The 16,443-nt window shown below is 41.4% G+C and overlaps 2 protein-coding genes across 3 annotated transcripts in view; one reads left to right on the top strand and one right to left on the bottom strand.

The window, feature by feature from the left end:
* The first annotated feature begins 945 nt into the window (after positions 1–945).
* nt5dc1 (5'-nucleotidase domain containing 1) overlaps positions 946–16,443 on the top strand; it is a 72,739-nt gene continuing 57,241 nt past the window's right edge. The window contains exons 1-6 of one of the 2 annotated variants that reach the window (XM_038726758.1): positions 946–1,364; positions 3,664–3,755; positions 4,886–4,957; positions 5,093–5,202; positions 5,338–5,417; positions 5,516–5,597. In XM_038726758.1, the coding sequence (XP_038582686.1) occupies positions 1,272–1,364; positions 3,664–3,755; positions 4,886–4,957; positions 5,093–5,202; positions 5,338–5,417; positions 5,516–5,597 (529 nt within the window). In that variant the 5' untranslated portion in view covers positions 946–1,271. The remainder of the gene's footprint in view (positions 1,365–3,663; positions 3,756–4,885; positions 4,958–5,092; positions 5,203–5,337; positions 5,418–5,515; positions 5,598–16,443) is intronic. The other variant, XM_038726756.1, reaches the window with a different exon arrangement.
* On the bottom strand, positions 5,587–11,734 carry col10a1b (collagen, type X, alpha 1b). Its single transcript, XM_038726755.1, has 3 exons — positions 11,580–11,734; positions 10,900–11,032; positions 5,587–8,164 (listed from the first exon to the last, which is right to left on the bottom strand). The coding sequence occupies exons 2-3, from the start codon at positions 11,015–11,017 to the stop codon at positions 6,309–6,311; spliced, it is 1,974 nt and encodes a 657-aa protein (XP_038582683.1). The 5' UTR covers positions 11,018–11,032; positions 11,580–11,734; the 3' UTR covers positions 5,587–6,308.

Genomic DNA, 16,443 nt, shown 5'->3' with positions numbered 1-16,443 from the left:
ATGGTTTGGTTTTGATGGTACTTTTCCTGATAGGAGCATGGCGCGCAACAACATCTGTGAACAATTTTTTATAAAACAATCAACAGCACAGTCCAAATCATCCTCAAGATACACAAGTTCCCAGGGCACAGCAGCCACATCTCTCTGCTAGTCTTAAATTAAAGTTTTCGAAACTCTGTTTCCGTTGGTGTATTTAGTAGGCTAATGCATACAATATTATGATCTGTCCAAGATAACCTGGCAGATTTAGCATTTGAGCATACTTACCCAAATTTGTTTCTTGAGGATCATGTAGGCCTACCACTTGAAATAAATTACAAATCTCAGTATGCTGAGTTAGTTTTGTTAGTATTAGTTAGTGTTAGTATTGTTCCCATCAGTCCATTTACAAGGTACAAGGTAGTTTATTTATCATTATGATATGATAAAGGCCCTCTGACAGGGGCACCCTGTTGCAGTTAGTGCACCCTCCAGCAGCTAGTGGCACCCTGTAGCCGCTTCTTGCACTCTGTGGCAGCTAACAAATCCTCTGTTTTATTCATCTTATAAAAACATATAGGCAACTTAATTATATTGTAAATGAGAAACAATCAGCTACATGTTTACACATTTGTAAATGTGTTTCATGTGAAGAGAGGGGGTTTGGGGGTGCAGCAACCCGGTCAAGATGTAGAAGGGGGGGGTGTTGCCTATAAAGTTTGGGAACCGCTGTCATTTCACCCATTGTTCATGTAAAAATATTGAGTAGTGCAAGTTTAAAGCAGATATAATCAATATGTTTACATTAACAATGAATTTCCACCTTGTACACAAGAGTTGTTAACAGGGGCCCAACAGATAATGTTTGCCTGAGGGCCTCCTAGCAGTGTTATCCAGCCCTGTCTAGGCCTACTCGAATGCGCTTTCCATATTCATTTTGCGCATATACACCGTCTGTTACGGTTTCGTTACACACCCGGAAGCCCTGCGCGCTCGTGCATTCGTCTCTCTGCCGCCTTCTTCTGGCACACAGGAGTTGAACTTGGCTCCATATGGGCAACTTAGTGACGTTAACCGTTCAGTGCTAATCGATTCGGGTTTTGGATAACCGGCTGCTGAATCCTTTCTGCGGTACCGTAAGTGAAGACAGAGCAGCGCGTCTGCAGACTGCAGTCCTTTCCCCGCCGTCACATTAACAAAACACTAGTGTTGCGCTGCCGTTCACAAGTTCATGTGTGTGCAGTAGAGGCTCCGGAGCGCTTTCCCCGCAGTTCCCCCCAGCTTCAGCTACAATGAGCGAGTATTTCAGCCTGTCGGACTGTGATGTGATCGGGTTCGACCTGGACCACACGCTATGCCGCTACCATCTGAAGGAGACCTCCAGGGTGAGTGTGTGTAGCGCGTGCAGCTAGCTCCAATACATATTCACACGGTGGCCGTGGCGCTTCGATCCGCAACACATCTGGTTTAAAAATAGCACGGAGCGGTCAATACGCCCCGCTGTCACTTGTCAGCTCTGTCTCGCCTGTGCGAACACAGTGCGACGAAAATGCATAGCAGTGAACGGAGAGATGCGATGCTCCTGATGCTGCAGTCACTCTGCGTGACTCACAGGTTGAACGTCGGCGGGGATGATCATACATGTGTTTAAATCCCCAGTGAGGCCTGTTGGCAACAGCATCTGCTCCTACCATAATGCATTTGTTATAATGAGCTGCAGTCACCGCTGGATTCTGTGACACCGAGTGACAAAACATATAAATGACTGCTGAATCCCAGCCAATCATTATAGCTTGGTTTATCAGACCTGGAGTTCATTTATGCTCTCTCCTGTCCCATGCATGTCACATGTATGTCTACTAATCCTGTCAGTTAAAAGCATAGTATGTAACCTTTCTGCATTAAAATGTCTAAAAACAACTAGCCCTACAGATTGTGATAGATTTTGGGTTGTGTATATTATCCCAAATGTTTCCAACAATATTCAAACCCAGAGAAATCCATCATTTTAAGCTTTCATTTGCCAGTCAGTGGCATATCATATGGATCCCCTTTGCTCATGCTTCAGTGTTGTGTGTCATGAATGAATTATTTATCCAGTGTTAACCCACATTCTTTCAACTCCTACATTTTAACCTGTGAAGGATTTTAGTCATTGGATGCCTGCATCTTAAGTTTTCGGAGAAACAAGCTCAGCATCTGTTATCCACATACAGCGGCGGAGAAACACAGATTTTTAGCAAAAAACGACTTTATTCAGGTTATCAGGCTTTTTTGGAGAGGAGGAGGCCCCTGAGGATGATCGGCTTCTGGCAAAAACCTCCTGACACTGTCTGATGAAGTAACGTGGGACGTCCATGTCACTTCACATCATCAAACTGCGTCTTTTATTGTTTTGATGTGAGAGACCCATATGGACAGAAGATTACTGTGCAGAACCCGAGGATAGAGAACCGCAAAAGGGTTGGCTACTACTGACAGGATTAGTTTGGTGAATTGGTTGATTTAATTGAAAACCCTCTCTTTATGTAGATGCAGTGTTAAAATCCAGTGCATACTGGATAATGAATATCATTGTGATGACAGTCACGAGTTAGGCTACATGTTCCCCATAACCGGCTGAAATTACGTGATTAAACTTAAAGGATAATTTTAGTGTTTTTAAACCTGGGCCCTATTTTCACATATTTCATTTATTATATTATATTTCGTATTACAAATGACTAGTAGGTACAATGTGTTTTGAAATCCATGCAGTAGACGGCTTCAGCCGCAAACCGGCTGCCGGGGCTCCAACGTATTCCTTCGGGGCAACTGTGTCCACGAAAAGTGCTTCTTTTTGCCACCAACAGGCTCAGACCGTTAGCTGTCTGACAACATCATGGAAAGGATCTAGGGCTGGGCATTAAAAAAATAATGGTTGATTTTTCTCAATAACAATATAACAATTGTTTAATAAATGTTTAATTTAATTCATTTGAATCTTGAACGAATCAGCACTTGTTTTTTTTATAAAGATATTTATTTTGTTGAGGAAAAGGGACTAAAAAGATTTAACTTAATTTTACTCGTGCATATTTATGGAAGATTTATTTATGAAAAGATTTTATCATCATTTTTTTGAATGTTCTACCTCAGATTTGTGAAGTGATCCACTGTTTGGCATCAAATGTTGTTTCTGAAAAACTAACCGTCTGGTTTCTTAAATTTCCCTCGGGAGCAAAAATCAGCCTTTAAACTCTACATTTATTGTGATTATTATTGATATTGATTGATTTTTTTTTTTATTGTGATACCATTCTTGGCCATATTGCCCAGCCTTAAAAGGACCCCTACGCCATGTTTTTGACAAGAAACAGATGTCTCTGTCAAGGACAATTCTCTTTGGAAACTCGTCTTGTGTTGGAGTAATGTTAGGAAATGTTAGCAGCTCCTTAATGTTCGCAACAAACTCCTCTCCGTCGTTTCCACCGCAGATCCCTGCAACAGCTCGCCTTTAAAATCATTAAGATTAAGACCATGCCTTTAACCAGAGAAGGATGAAATGTTCTTTGGGTTGAAAGAAAAACCTGTATATTCTTGGCATCCAGAGGGGCATGGCTGCATTTCATTGTTGTTGTCATCTGCGTTATGACTGTGCTGCTCACTGCAGTCAGTGATGTTATCTCGCTCTTGTTTTTGCAGCTGATCTATGAGAGCTTTGCCAGGTATCTGGTGGAGCATAAAGGCTATGACAAGGACCTGCTGAACCTAACCTCTGCTACCTGGGATTTCTGGTGAGTCAGCAGCAGCAGTTCCCCCAGTCTAGGGGGAAACGATGACATAAAGAGGTATAATGAATACCTATATCTTTCAGGGATATACGTCTACTACCTGTGGCTAAAAATACAGTATTTGAATCACAGTGTACCAACCTGCACTTCATCACTGATAAACATAGATCTTCCTTTATTTATTGCTTTACCCAAGTAAAGTCCAATATCCACACTGGAATGCCACTGTATCAGGCCCCTAAGGATTGCAAGTATTTCTGAAATCTGTCTTTAACTTCAGTATTCACAAGCTTTTAGCACAGAGACACTGAACACTGGAGTATAGCACTTAATACTAAGGCTAGGCAATAAAAGAATAATGATAATTATCGCAATATAATTTTCCTCAATAACAATATAACAAATGTCCAATTTTTTTTTGATTTGCTAGGGAAAAGGGTATGACATCTTTTCAGCAGATAACACAACCTGCAAAACTTTCTGACTTGCAAGGAAAACCTTTTGTCTTTCAATCAACGAGGAAAAATTAGCAATTAAAACTTTTTGTGACACACAAAAAAAGCCTGTTTGTTTTTAATTACAAACCTGATGTTTGATTGCAGCTCGATAAATATGCTCTCAAAACTTTTTTTTTGCTTGCATTAAAAAGACACAAAAATAGCTTTGCCATCAATATGACAGAAGATTCCAATGTATGGTAGATGAAGAATCTTGCATATTTATTTCTTGCAACAAATAAGAATGTAATTTAGGCAGTGACCAGCAGAAGTGGCCATTTGGGAGCCAGTATTCAGTATTCTCATGGCTCCGCTCAAAGTGCCGTGATTCCCATTACTACTACACTGTTTAAGTCACCTGTCAAATGTAGCCTTATCAATAAAAACATAGCTTTGAAGTAGTTTGAAAGGCTTATTTCTTTACTTTTATTGGAGCTTCCTGTAGGCTTGCAAACAGTCTTTGTGCTAAGCTAGACTAACATGCCCTAGACTTGCTATATGTCTATCTGCACAGAATGTTTAAAGCACATGTTTACGTTTTTTACCATTTGTTATTTGAATTTTCCATTTCGTGCCATTTCAAATAATCCATAATTGTCCATACTGCATTTATATCACGCTTAATTTGGTGTCCAGTTTTAAAGGGCTAGTGGTGGATCTGGAGGATGGAAACCTCGTGAAGCTGGCTGAAGATGGAACCGTCTTGCGGTATGCTCTGGATGCAGGAAATGTATCTAATCTGCTTCCCAAAACATCTCTTTAATTCTTTTGTCAAAGTTGTCATTGTTTTTCACACACCTTTAAAGTGGAATAATGAAAAAGTTTTATTTCTTGATTCATTAGAGCGACACATGGAACCAATGACCTCAGCACAGAAGAGATCATCAAACATTATGGTCCAAAAAGGGAGTGGAAGCACTTTGATAGCCTCAATACCTCCTTCACAAGATCTGGTATAATTTTCTATCCATCTTTATTACCTAATAGCTGTAATGCTGTTGGCTCTTCAGTATGATAATGTGCTATATCTGGGATTTTTTCACATAGATTTAATTGATTTAACTTATCACTTCTTTTGGTCTTTGCAGCAAAGTACTATTTCTATGACAACTACTTTGATCTACCCGGGGCTCTCCTCTGTGGAAGAGTTGTCGACATGTTGCATAAGGTAATATCTGATAAGGTTATGGTTAATATAATGTTATTAGGTTAAGACTTTCATGTGGAAAAAGATATTAAAATGTGACTTTATGTTTTTGTGAATAGCGAGGAAATGAGGTGAATTCTGACTTTTGGAAAGACATGGTTGCTGCCATCGACCACAATTACAACACATCTGCATTCAAAGGTATGCCTTTTATTCCAAAGCAGCACATATTTTGGTTTATTGCGTATTTCTAATGTCTTAACGTCAAAGACCCATACAGTTAAGGGGAACAACATACACAATAAACAATTCTTTTTCAAACTAGAACTTTTATTCTGTGTTTTGGTCAATAAGTTGTACATAACTTAACGTATCCAATGGGATGTAGTTGTTTTGAAAAAAAAAATGCAGTTTGAATTTCTCATTCTGTGTTGTTTGGCTGGTCACAGTGCTTGTGAGAATGTGCTGATGGTCTAATAACATAGTATAACAGTTTTGTGTGTCTTGTATATTACAGGAAAATTCTTAAACAACAGACATTAATAAAAACAAACACAAATAAAAGACATGCTGTAAATGTTACAGGCAGTTGTAAAGCACCACTTACGATATCATCCAATATTGTTTAATGTTTCTTAAAATTGCAGGCACATACGGTGAACTGGGGAAAGGGATCAATTTGACCTATATATTTAAAAAATTTACTCAGAATTAATACCTCTTTCAGTCAAGTCATTAGTTAGCAAATTGAAGACCTTTTTATTGTTGTAGAGATTAAAATAAGGCTGTTAAACTTGGTAAAAGTACAACCATATTTTTCTTTAATCTACAATCTCAATTTGGAATTTGGAAGTAATTCTCTGAGTAGTTCATTGTTTTGTAAGATTTTGAGGTTTATTTGGATTTGTGAAATCACGTTGAGGCGATCAAGAACCCAGAGAATGAGCAGTGAACATTATCTGCTGCAAATATACCATTACTCTCCTCATCAGGGACCTGGATATAGACTCTGTCACCACCCTGCAGCATAAGAACAGCACTGCCTGACATCTGATCGAGGAAGCCCTTGTTGTACTCATCATAGGTGAAAACTAGTGGCTCCTCGTTTTTGTAGAGGGCCACCAGTGCATTGGCACCATTGACATGCATATGATAGCTGAAATAGTAGAGACCTGGGATCTGGCAGGTAAACACACCACTGTTTGGGTCATAATGGTGCTCCCCATTGTACAGAACATGGCTGAACTGAATAGGGGTTGCAGCTGGAGGGTAAGCCGTAGTCAGCACAGCACTGAAGGCGGACATGGGGGCCTTCATCATCTCATGAGTCATCACAACCTCGTGGGACTTGATTGGCATGCTCTTCTCATGGTGGTAAACTATCTCTCCTGGAGGGCCAGGTGGACCAGGAGGACCGGTAGGTCCTGGGTGACCATCTTGACCTCTGGCACCTGGAATTCCAGGTGGCCCCTGAGGACCAGAAATTCCCTTAGCTGTCAAGCCAGCTGGACCGGGTGGGCCTGGAAGACCTGGATGGCCCTTAAGCCCAGGAGGACCTGATGGACCGGGGGGCCCGCTTGGTCCCATGGGTCCTGGCCTTCCGTTCTCACCACTTTTTCCTGGTGCTCCTCCGGGGCCTGTGTGTCCTTTTGGTCCTGGGGCGCCATTTGAACCTGGAAGTCCTGGGGCACCAGCATGGCCTTGTGCGCCCTTTGGACCCTGAGGACCATTATGACCTGGAGTTCCTGGAGGACCTACAGCCCCAGGGCTACCTGGTGATCCAGTGAAACCCTGAGCTCCCTGCTCACCTTTGGTTCCCCTGGGGCCTGGTGCACCTACCATACCAATATCGCCTTTGGGTCCTTGTGGGCCTGCCTCACCTTGGAACCCTCTTGCACCTTGTGGACCAGCTGGGCCAATAGGACCAGGAGCACCTGGTTGACCAGTAAAACCAGTTGGGCCTGGCTCTCCTTTCTGACCAGTGGTTCCTGAAGTACCAGGAGCACCTCTGCTACCTGGTATTCCAGGTTCACCTGTTTTTCCAACACCTGGCATGCCAGGGGAGCCTGGCTGACCAGCAGGACCCTGCGGACCTTTAGCCCCCATAGGTCCAGGCATACCTGGGGTACCATTCTGACCTGGTTTACCTGGTGCTCCTGTGCCTGGAGCACCTGTGTGACCCTTTGGCCCTGGCATACCCATTGGCCCAGGACTACCATCTCTTCCTGGCGAGCCACTTTTGCCAGGTTCTCCAGGATAGCCAGGGGCACCAGTTTTACCTTCTCCAGGTTTGCCTGGCATACCAGATGGGCCCATTGGTCCAACTGGGCCTGATGGTCCTTGAACCCCAGGAACTCCAATGCCTCTCTCTCCTTTGGCGCCAGGAAGACCAGGAATACCAGGATGTCCCTTCAGACCAGGCTCTCCTCTTGGTCCCATTGCCCCAGGGAAGCCAGCAGGTCCAGGTTTTCCAACAGAAGAAAGTCCAGCAGGTCCAGGTGTTCCAGGCGTACCAGGTGCACCTCTGGGACCCATTGGTCCAGTTGCACCAGTTGCACCTCTCTCACCAGGAATACCAGGGCTACCTGGTTTTCCATGGCCACCTGGGGGACCAGGTTTACCTGCTTGGGAGTAGCCAGGGGGTCCAGGAGGTCCTGGTGGGCCTTTTGGTCCAGGATGTCCTACACCACTCTTTCCAGGAGGTCCAGGTGGTCCCATTGGTCCTGGCTCACCTGGAGGACCTTGAGGACCTGTATCCCCTACGACGGCTAGGGAACACATAGATACACAAGATGAAATTATTCAGGTAATATGATGCACACATCATAATGTCATTATGTCACAGGTGTATTTTTTAGATAAATTTAGTCTGTTGTACTGAATCATGAGCTTTACTGTAAAAAAAAAATGTACTTCACAGTATCCCAAATGATGTTGTAGATGGATATAGAAAACAAACATACAAGCTTACAATACAGACAAATAATATCCTCCAAAGAAATGACAAACTGAAAAAAGAGGCATGGCTTCAGTTTGAAGCATTTCCAATTATTCTCCTCTTCAGTGCATTAAGCCTCCTTGGTTGGTGTTCTCCGTAAGACCATAACCTGATTTAGAACACTTCCTCTATGATTGTAGGGTGGGTTGTGGGGCCGCACTCTCTCTCCCAGGATAGTCCTCACAGCACTGGTCTGAGGGGATATTCTCACCAAGCTTATGTCTGCTGGCATGGGAACCAACACACCAGTGGTACCACTATACTACAACCTGTAATTTCCAGCACTGGCCCTGAATGTATAGTTAGTGGTCTGCAAGTTAACATCACCTTGATGCATTTCCTTTCATGATGTGTAGAGTTTATGGATACCATCAAATGAGTGTATATATATATGCACTAAATTAGTGTATGATGTATGTTTTTTATTTTACTGGAGGTAAAACAAAAAAGCAGGGAACCCAGTTTTTTTCTTCTCTTAAATCATTAATTAAATTAAACATATGTTGACATTTTTATGCATTTTACTAGTTAGCTTAAAGCTAATTTACATTGTACAAATGTAACGTTAATCATTTCTTTAATATCTGTCTATCTGTGTAAAGTCCCAGCTAACTATATAAAGAGTTTAGGCACCATTTAGGATTTGCAATGAAAATAATAATAAACTATCTATCTCGTCTACCAAGGCAAATTAAAAGGCATTAACGATAGAGTCCAGGAACTATCCTCTGTGCAAAGTATATCTGAGAAAATTGCCATCGCACTACTTTCCCATATACACTATTATTCTGGATGCATTATTACCAGAAAAACAAAAGCATATCCTGTGAAAGAATCAAATCCAGTAGTGTTGGCCTCTCTTTTGAAAGGCTTGTTGCTTTGAGAAGAACCTTTTTTCACAGGGCCGTCATTTCCAAGCCACATAAGGCTGAGCCTGAAAGCCCACATGGGATATTTGTGCCAGAACTGGACACTTTGGCAGCCAGAAACACCACAAATTAGAGGTGATAATACTGGCCACAGTAGCTGAACCGTGTGTGACCTGTTAACACTGCTATACTATCATGCAGTACTATCATGCAATATAGTGTAGTACCAATATTCATTCTCAGTTTGGTTGCCCCTATAAACACCCCCTTTAGTCGGAGACTGTAATTCTTTTTTTAACCCGTTGTCCTTTATACTGAAAAACCTGTCTCAATTATCTCAGCCACAGAGTGCTGGTGTTGTGTGGTGTTATTTCAATACCACAAAGTGGTTTGTTAGGGCGTGCCTGCAACGTGGTAACAACATCTGTTTTGAAGATTTGTCAAAATTGAGCTCCCATTGTCAACTTTCTATTCTCTTTTTTATGTCGAGGCACACAGTCAAACCACATCAGAAACCTCTTCAAAAACAAAACTTGAGAAATAAATTCAACTGTTGATCGCAAAATTTGACTCATTGTTTAGCTGGGTTATAAAATATAGTTTTATACATCATCCTGGCAGCTACATGACCACTGCTTTGGGTTTTCTTTATGATACAGGCAAAAGGGACAGTTTCCTTCTTTAACCTTTATTTATTCAGAGCACAAGTGCTCTTTTACAGCTATACCCCACCTCACAGTTATATACAGTTATACACATTCACAGCAGTACAGCCAGCTCAACCACAGCCTTCTGCTTTCAGCCAATGAGACGTTGCACTAGACCTGCTGGGTGTGCACCTTCATGACGGTTAATGAAGGAGGACGGCGTTTTGGCAGCCTCATTTACTGATGTGTGTGAGCCCGCAGTCTGTCAGGTTGAATAAGAAGGTATCTTACAAAAAGGTCAGGGTGGTGCTGATGATAATGATGATTAGGATAATGAGTTGAATCTGTTAATTAAGAAATATGTCGTATTTGTCAGGTTCTTTAAATGACGCAGTAAACTGCCATATTTCCACTATACATTCACAGCCATCAACAGCTCACATTATGATTTTCAGATCAGTGGTTAAAGTTATTAATTAATTCGAGCTGACAGTGAGGGGTGTATCATGACCTTTTTTGAAGTGCAGTGATATGCAAGCTGTAATGATATTTTTATTTATGGATTGCTTTAAAACATCTTTGGCGTGAGACTGCTCTGTTGCTTTTCAGCATCACAAGTTATAATTCGGTCAGCATATGTCCTATAAATTCCACCAGAAATGAAGTGTCATCTGGTGTTATTTTGCAGTTTAATTTGTCTAAATTTGTTTTAGCTGTTGAACAAAAACAGATGGATTATGGAGGGCATACAGTCTGAAAGTAGTTTTACTGTGCAGTCTGCAGTTATTCCAAATCAACAATGGGCTCGGCTGCAGTTTAATTATTATACTTAACATAAACAGATGCAGGCATTTTTCTATTCCTGCTTATTTCTCCCCGTTGAATTTCAAACAGCTATATTTGTGTTAATTGCAGTGTGTCGCCAGATTGTGGTGATAGTAAAAGATTGCAAGTTTTTACATGAACTAGAGAAGACATAGATGACTCACCATGACTCTTGACGGGATAGGGAGTCTTGGCCACTTTTGGCACATGGTAGTACCTGTCAGGGGTTGCCTCAGCCAAAGCTAGGAGGACGAGGAGAATGCTTGTTACCCTCAGGTCCATCTTGTGAAGCTAAACCTGCAAAGACAGAATCAGTTTATGAGAAAAGTCATGTAAAGCATCACCCAATGACAATAACCAACCGAAAGACCATGCCTCACAGTGGCAAGTGCCTCTCCTGCACTTCATTTGCACTTGGTAGTGGTAATGAAGTGCAGAATGGCCGGCGTATCAGCTGTAACAATCAGAGTGGAGAGACAGCTGCAAAACAAGAATCTTGCATTTCTAAACGGGCCAGATCATACTCATCAGTCAGCTTCTGTGAAAAGTATTCAAAACAAATTTGACGTAAGATTTTTTTATTATGTAATTAAACATTTGGTGAGTCCAGAGTTCTCTTGTGGCTCTTATTGAGGAAATAAAAATCTCTCTTTTAATCTAGATAAAAACAGTCACAGGCACAAATTCTCTTCCAGTGTAAACCCAGCCACAGCACATGGCTCATTACACTTGTAATGCCAGCAACCATCAGCACTCCACCAGCAACCCTCCCCTCACTGAGAGCCAGGCTGCAGCTGGGAATTCCCTGTGCACTAACCTGAAATCAGTAAAAAAGCCACCTTACCGGGAAGGTTTACGCTCCAAAGAAACAGTGGGAGGTTGCTGTCCCGGCGTGACGCTGTTATATCCTTAGTTGTGGAGTCTTCCTGTCTGAGCGACAGCTGCTGCTTCCCAGGGTACTGGGCTCAAGGTATTTATACTGAGCCGGTCTCCAGCATCATATTGGATCTACCTTGCGTAGAAGGCCCTCCCTGCTCTGATGTCATCTTTAATGACGGGTGCCATGTCCTCAGTAGGGCTGTCACTTCAGGGTGATGGCACCTCCCTTTACTACGTCTCCACTCTCTTCATCTGGTTCTCTCTGTCTGTACTGAGCAGCAGTGAGGGGCTTCCTGTTAAATTCCCTTTGGATGACATTTTCATAAGTTCTTTTCTTGAATCTTTTTCCTTGGGTGGTCTGCAGTAAAATTTGTGGCACACAATTGTGCAGGTTTTAAAGTTAACATCTTTATTCACCTTGTTTCTGCTTTTTGACAGTTGACTCAGGATCGTTAAACTCCCTGCTTTCCTCTTTTAGACTTGTATTTTTAACTGCACAAACACAGGTGTTTAATGCTAAAAACATCGTGTTATTGACTAAGTGGCTTGTAAGAAGGTGTTTTCTGGAAAAGTAAAGACTGCGCAAGTCTGACAATATTTTCCTCATGTCTGAAGACGGTACTGGTGTCGCTGTGGTAGACTACACATACCAGACAGCTATTTGGTCAGTTTTTGTTAAATCCGAAATTACACCTAGCTTTTAATGGACCCTGCAAAAATGCAGAATTCAGTAGACAGTAGGCAGTGTTCACAAATGTAGATGCATTTCTAAACTCCCCACCAGCTTGATTTGTTTTCAAATTAAAATTTCACATTGTAAAGTCTCTCACGATGCTGGCAGGTTTATGTCAGGATATGGTCTGTGATTTTAGCTTTTTGCTTTGTGGTTTGCAGCAGGGAGCCATAGTGCAGCTTTAAGACACCAGGAGGCAGAAGTGAGGTTTTGTTCTAATTTGCTACCTGTGCCTCTAGTGTGCATTTCAGATTGACTGAGTTGCAGCAGTAGAGTAGCCATACTGGCATTTGTGAATGTGTACCTACATGCCATCCTCTGGTTTTAAAAATCTCCTTATCTCCAGAAATATATTCAAATAGTAAAGTAATGCAATAAAATATTTTTTTCATTAAGTGCTCAGAATTCTGTAGTCCAAATTTGAGGGGAGTTGACGCAATTCAAAGTGCTTTATGTAAAGCAAAGATACAAACAACTAAAAAAGAGTTAACTAGAAAAGAGTAAAAAGTACAGTGCAGTGTAAGATATTAATCTAATGCCTCAGATTTTATTTAATAAAAGGCGGTGGCAGAAAGGAAAGTCTTCAGTGTTGATTTAAAAGAACTGAGAGTTTCAGCAGACTTGCAGGTTTCTGGGAGTTTGTTCCAGATAAATGGACCATAAAAACTGAACGCTGCTTCTCCATGTTAAGTTTTGACCTGAGAGGTCTGGATGGTTCACAGTGTAGCAGGAGATCAGAAATGGATTTAGGCTTTAAACCATTCAGTGCTTTTTAAATCCACTGCAGTATTTAAAAACCTCAGACCTGGAGTGATGTGATTTTTGTTCCTAGTAAGGACTCGAGCAGCGATGGATGTTTTAGGGAGACCAGTAAAGACACCGTTACAGTAGTCGAGTCGACTGAAGATAAATGCATGGACAAGTTTTTTCAGATCCTGCTGAGTCATCAGTCCTTTAATCCTTGATATATTCTTCAGGCTGACTTTGTAATTGTCTTTGAGTCCAGGAGATTTCTGGCCTGGTTTGTGTATTTTTTTTAACATTACAGATTGAAGCTGAGTGCTTACTTTTAATTGTTCTTCCTTAGCTTCACAACCAATTACTTCAGTTTTATCTTCATTTTATTAGGGGTTACTAAGAGACAGTATGAACTAAGCAGGAGATTTTACAATGTAATAATAATCTCTACAGTGCTTTCTGGCAGACAACGCTGTTTCTAAACTTTCTCAAAAACATCTTTAGCAGTTCTGTACTGCAGTTTATTGTTAGTTAAAGCCCTATGGTCTGTGGTTCTTTGCTAATAATCCTCTTCTTGCCTGCCTTTCTTGTTGATAATTAATTGTTCCATTGTTCCACTAGTGGTCTCTCCGCACAATGCCTTTTACATTTTGCTACTGTCCCTACCTAATTCAGCCTTGGTTTAATCTGTACAAAACCCAAGTGGCGAGGCACAGTGAGTTACTGGAATCGCTGCTGGCGCCTGGCAGTACTGCTGTACATTTCCTGTTGGGAATGTTCATTCTAAATAGTAACATAGTAAAATTGCGTAAATACGAGTCTTTGGACAGCTCATAGATCTTCAAAAATGTGGAATGAATGTGATATTTTGGCTGCAATATCCAAATTCAGTCAAACATATCTCTGGCTCATACTGTACACTGCAAAAGTTTATTTCATTTTATTATGAGTCAAAAAAATTAATCTACCAACAGGATGAGAATTGGCTACATTTCTAATACAGGCCAATTTGTTTCAAAAGAGGACTTGTACCAGCAGCACAAGATACGGAGTAAAGCAGCGAGAATCTGATTAAAGAACTGTTTAAGGTGAAATAAATGAATAGAAAAGCAATGCAGAGGTAGTCTTGATGTAAGTCTTGGCAGCCAAATCAAATATTATTTTTTATATAACTTTTTTTTTAGCGTGGTAATCCTTATCAACCTTATATCTACAGTATGTAACAGTCCTGTCAAGCAGATGTGTGATACATCTTTGGTTTAAGGAAAGCCTTTCCTTCCCTTTGCCTGTATCATCTAAAACTGCCAACGTCTCAGCGGCCGCAGATGAGCACTCAGTGAGCAGTGGGCATCTTTGGTAAACTCTTTGAATAAAATGACAGAGTAGCGTGGGGGTGTAGTCGACATTTAACAACTTTCTAAGCTGCAGATATGCCATTGCAGCTCACCATGAAAGTGGCTGCGACCGCAGTGAGGCAAGGCTGCTTTTTATTTCATTTGGATCTTTACTGTTTTTGGGTGCGTCAGAATCAATGCCTCCCTATCTAAATCTGGCCGCTGTGAGGTTTAATGTAAACGGCTACTTAGATCCACATGCTGTGCTAGGTATGGCAAAAAGCAGTCACAGTACATAAACGTGTAATTAGGATGGGAGATGAACTGTATGGAAAGCAGTACAAACAGAGCATGATATGGAGTTCTCCTCAGTGTTTTCTGACGCCTCCTGATGGCAGGGTGGGTGGGATTTCTGGGAAGGGTCTGCAGTAACCATTGTTTTGCCCCTCCAAACATCATCACATGCTGCTGCTGCTGCACTCCAGACGTGACTTAATGCTCCTACAGTGGCTTTAATTAACTCTGGGGATGACAGACCCTAAACATGCACAGCCTCTGTTTTCCACATTATCTTGAAATAATGTATACGCTAAAGTGACACGTGTGTGTGTCTAAATGTATTTTTCACCCTGGCCATCCATGGAGAGCAGATTGCACATTTCCTTTTATATTTTCAGCTTTATGTGCTTTATGCGTAACATTTTGTTAAAGCCCAGCAGATACTGGATTTTTGAGGCTGATATAGATGCATAATGCAATAATTATATATCAGATCTATATCCATTTTTAACAGAAATATAAAAGATAAAACATTTTTGTTTCAGGTAATTTATGTTTTTGGCCACTTGGAGTCATTATAACAAGCTGTAAATACAACACTGACATATTATCTCTACATAGGGTAACCAGATGAGAATATGTGAAATTGGGGACATGGGAGTTGGGGGTTGATGCGGCCCTCAGTACATTACATTCAGTGTCGACTAACAGTTAAACACTTGAAAGGCATAATTCTATGGGGTGAAGAGATAAGACACATGACTGGGGTTCGAATCCCACTGCAACGCATCCACCAATGTGTCCCTGAAAAAGACACTTAACCCCTAGTTGCTCCAGAGGCGTGCGACCTCTGACATGTATAGCAATTGTAAGTCGCTTTGGATAAAAGCGTCAGCTAAATGAATAAATGTAAATTATTTTTGTTCATGAAGTCTGTCATTAGGAGAAATGGAATAAGGAAAAAACGGAGTTATATGTAACAGTGTGTAAAACATGATCTGTTACATACAGTGCATTTCATTTTATTCATTTCACCACATCACATCTGTCTGCACAATGCGTGTGTCAGACTGCCCGTGGCTGCCTGGAGCTACACTTCCCCTGTCCACGGCAACTTCCACTATCTTCATCTACACTAGAAAACAAAAAGGGGACAAGAGCATGTACACACGTTACTTTATGGTAACATTAACATTCAAAATGAACTAAGCTCATCAACAGAATGTGAAGAAGTAACACTTGTGACATTATGTCAGAGGCATCTATGTATAGTGCTGCAGAGATATCTACTTAAGATAGCATGCTAACCAGCTATCCCTGGCTCATCCTGCGTTGTAACCACTCAAATAGCGATAGTCCGATAGCTCAGGTCTCCCCGTGGTTTCAGCTGGGAGACCAGCAGTTGGCAGCCTCCGCCATCAATGTATGAATGTGTGTAAATTGGTGGTGGCTAAGACTAGGAAGCTGTAACACACTTCATTCAGACTAGCCAGAAACAAAATAAAACTCAGTAATCTTTCCACTGTTCCAACCATCACCAACTCTGATTTGGTCGAGATGAATCCTTAACTCACAAAGTTAGAAGTGAAAATAGTAAATGGAAAATATCCACTCACCGGCCATTTTAGTAGGTACACCTGTTCAATTGCTTCTTAACGCATATAATCACATGGCAGTAAGTCAGTGCATTTAGGCATGTAGACGTGGTCAAGACAACTTGCTGAAGTTCAAAGCGAGCATCAGAA

Source organism: Micropterus salmoides, unplaced genomic scaffold, assembly GCF_014851395.1.
Source record: "Micropterus salmoides isolate LMB-PRFRI ecotype aquatic unplaced genomic scaffold, ASM1485139v1 Ms_hic_scaffold_18, whole genome shotgun sequence".
NCBI lineage: Eukaryota > Metazoa > Chordata > Actinopteri > Centrarchiformes > Centrarchidae > Micropterus > Micropterus salmoides.
The sequence above is the reverse complement of the archived record's forward strand: the minus strand, read 5'-3'. Positions and strand labels throughout refer to the sequence as shown.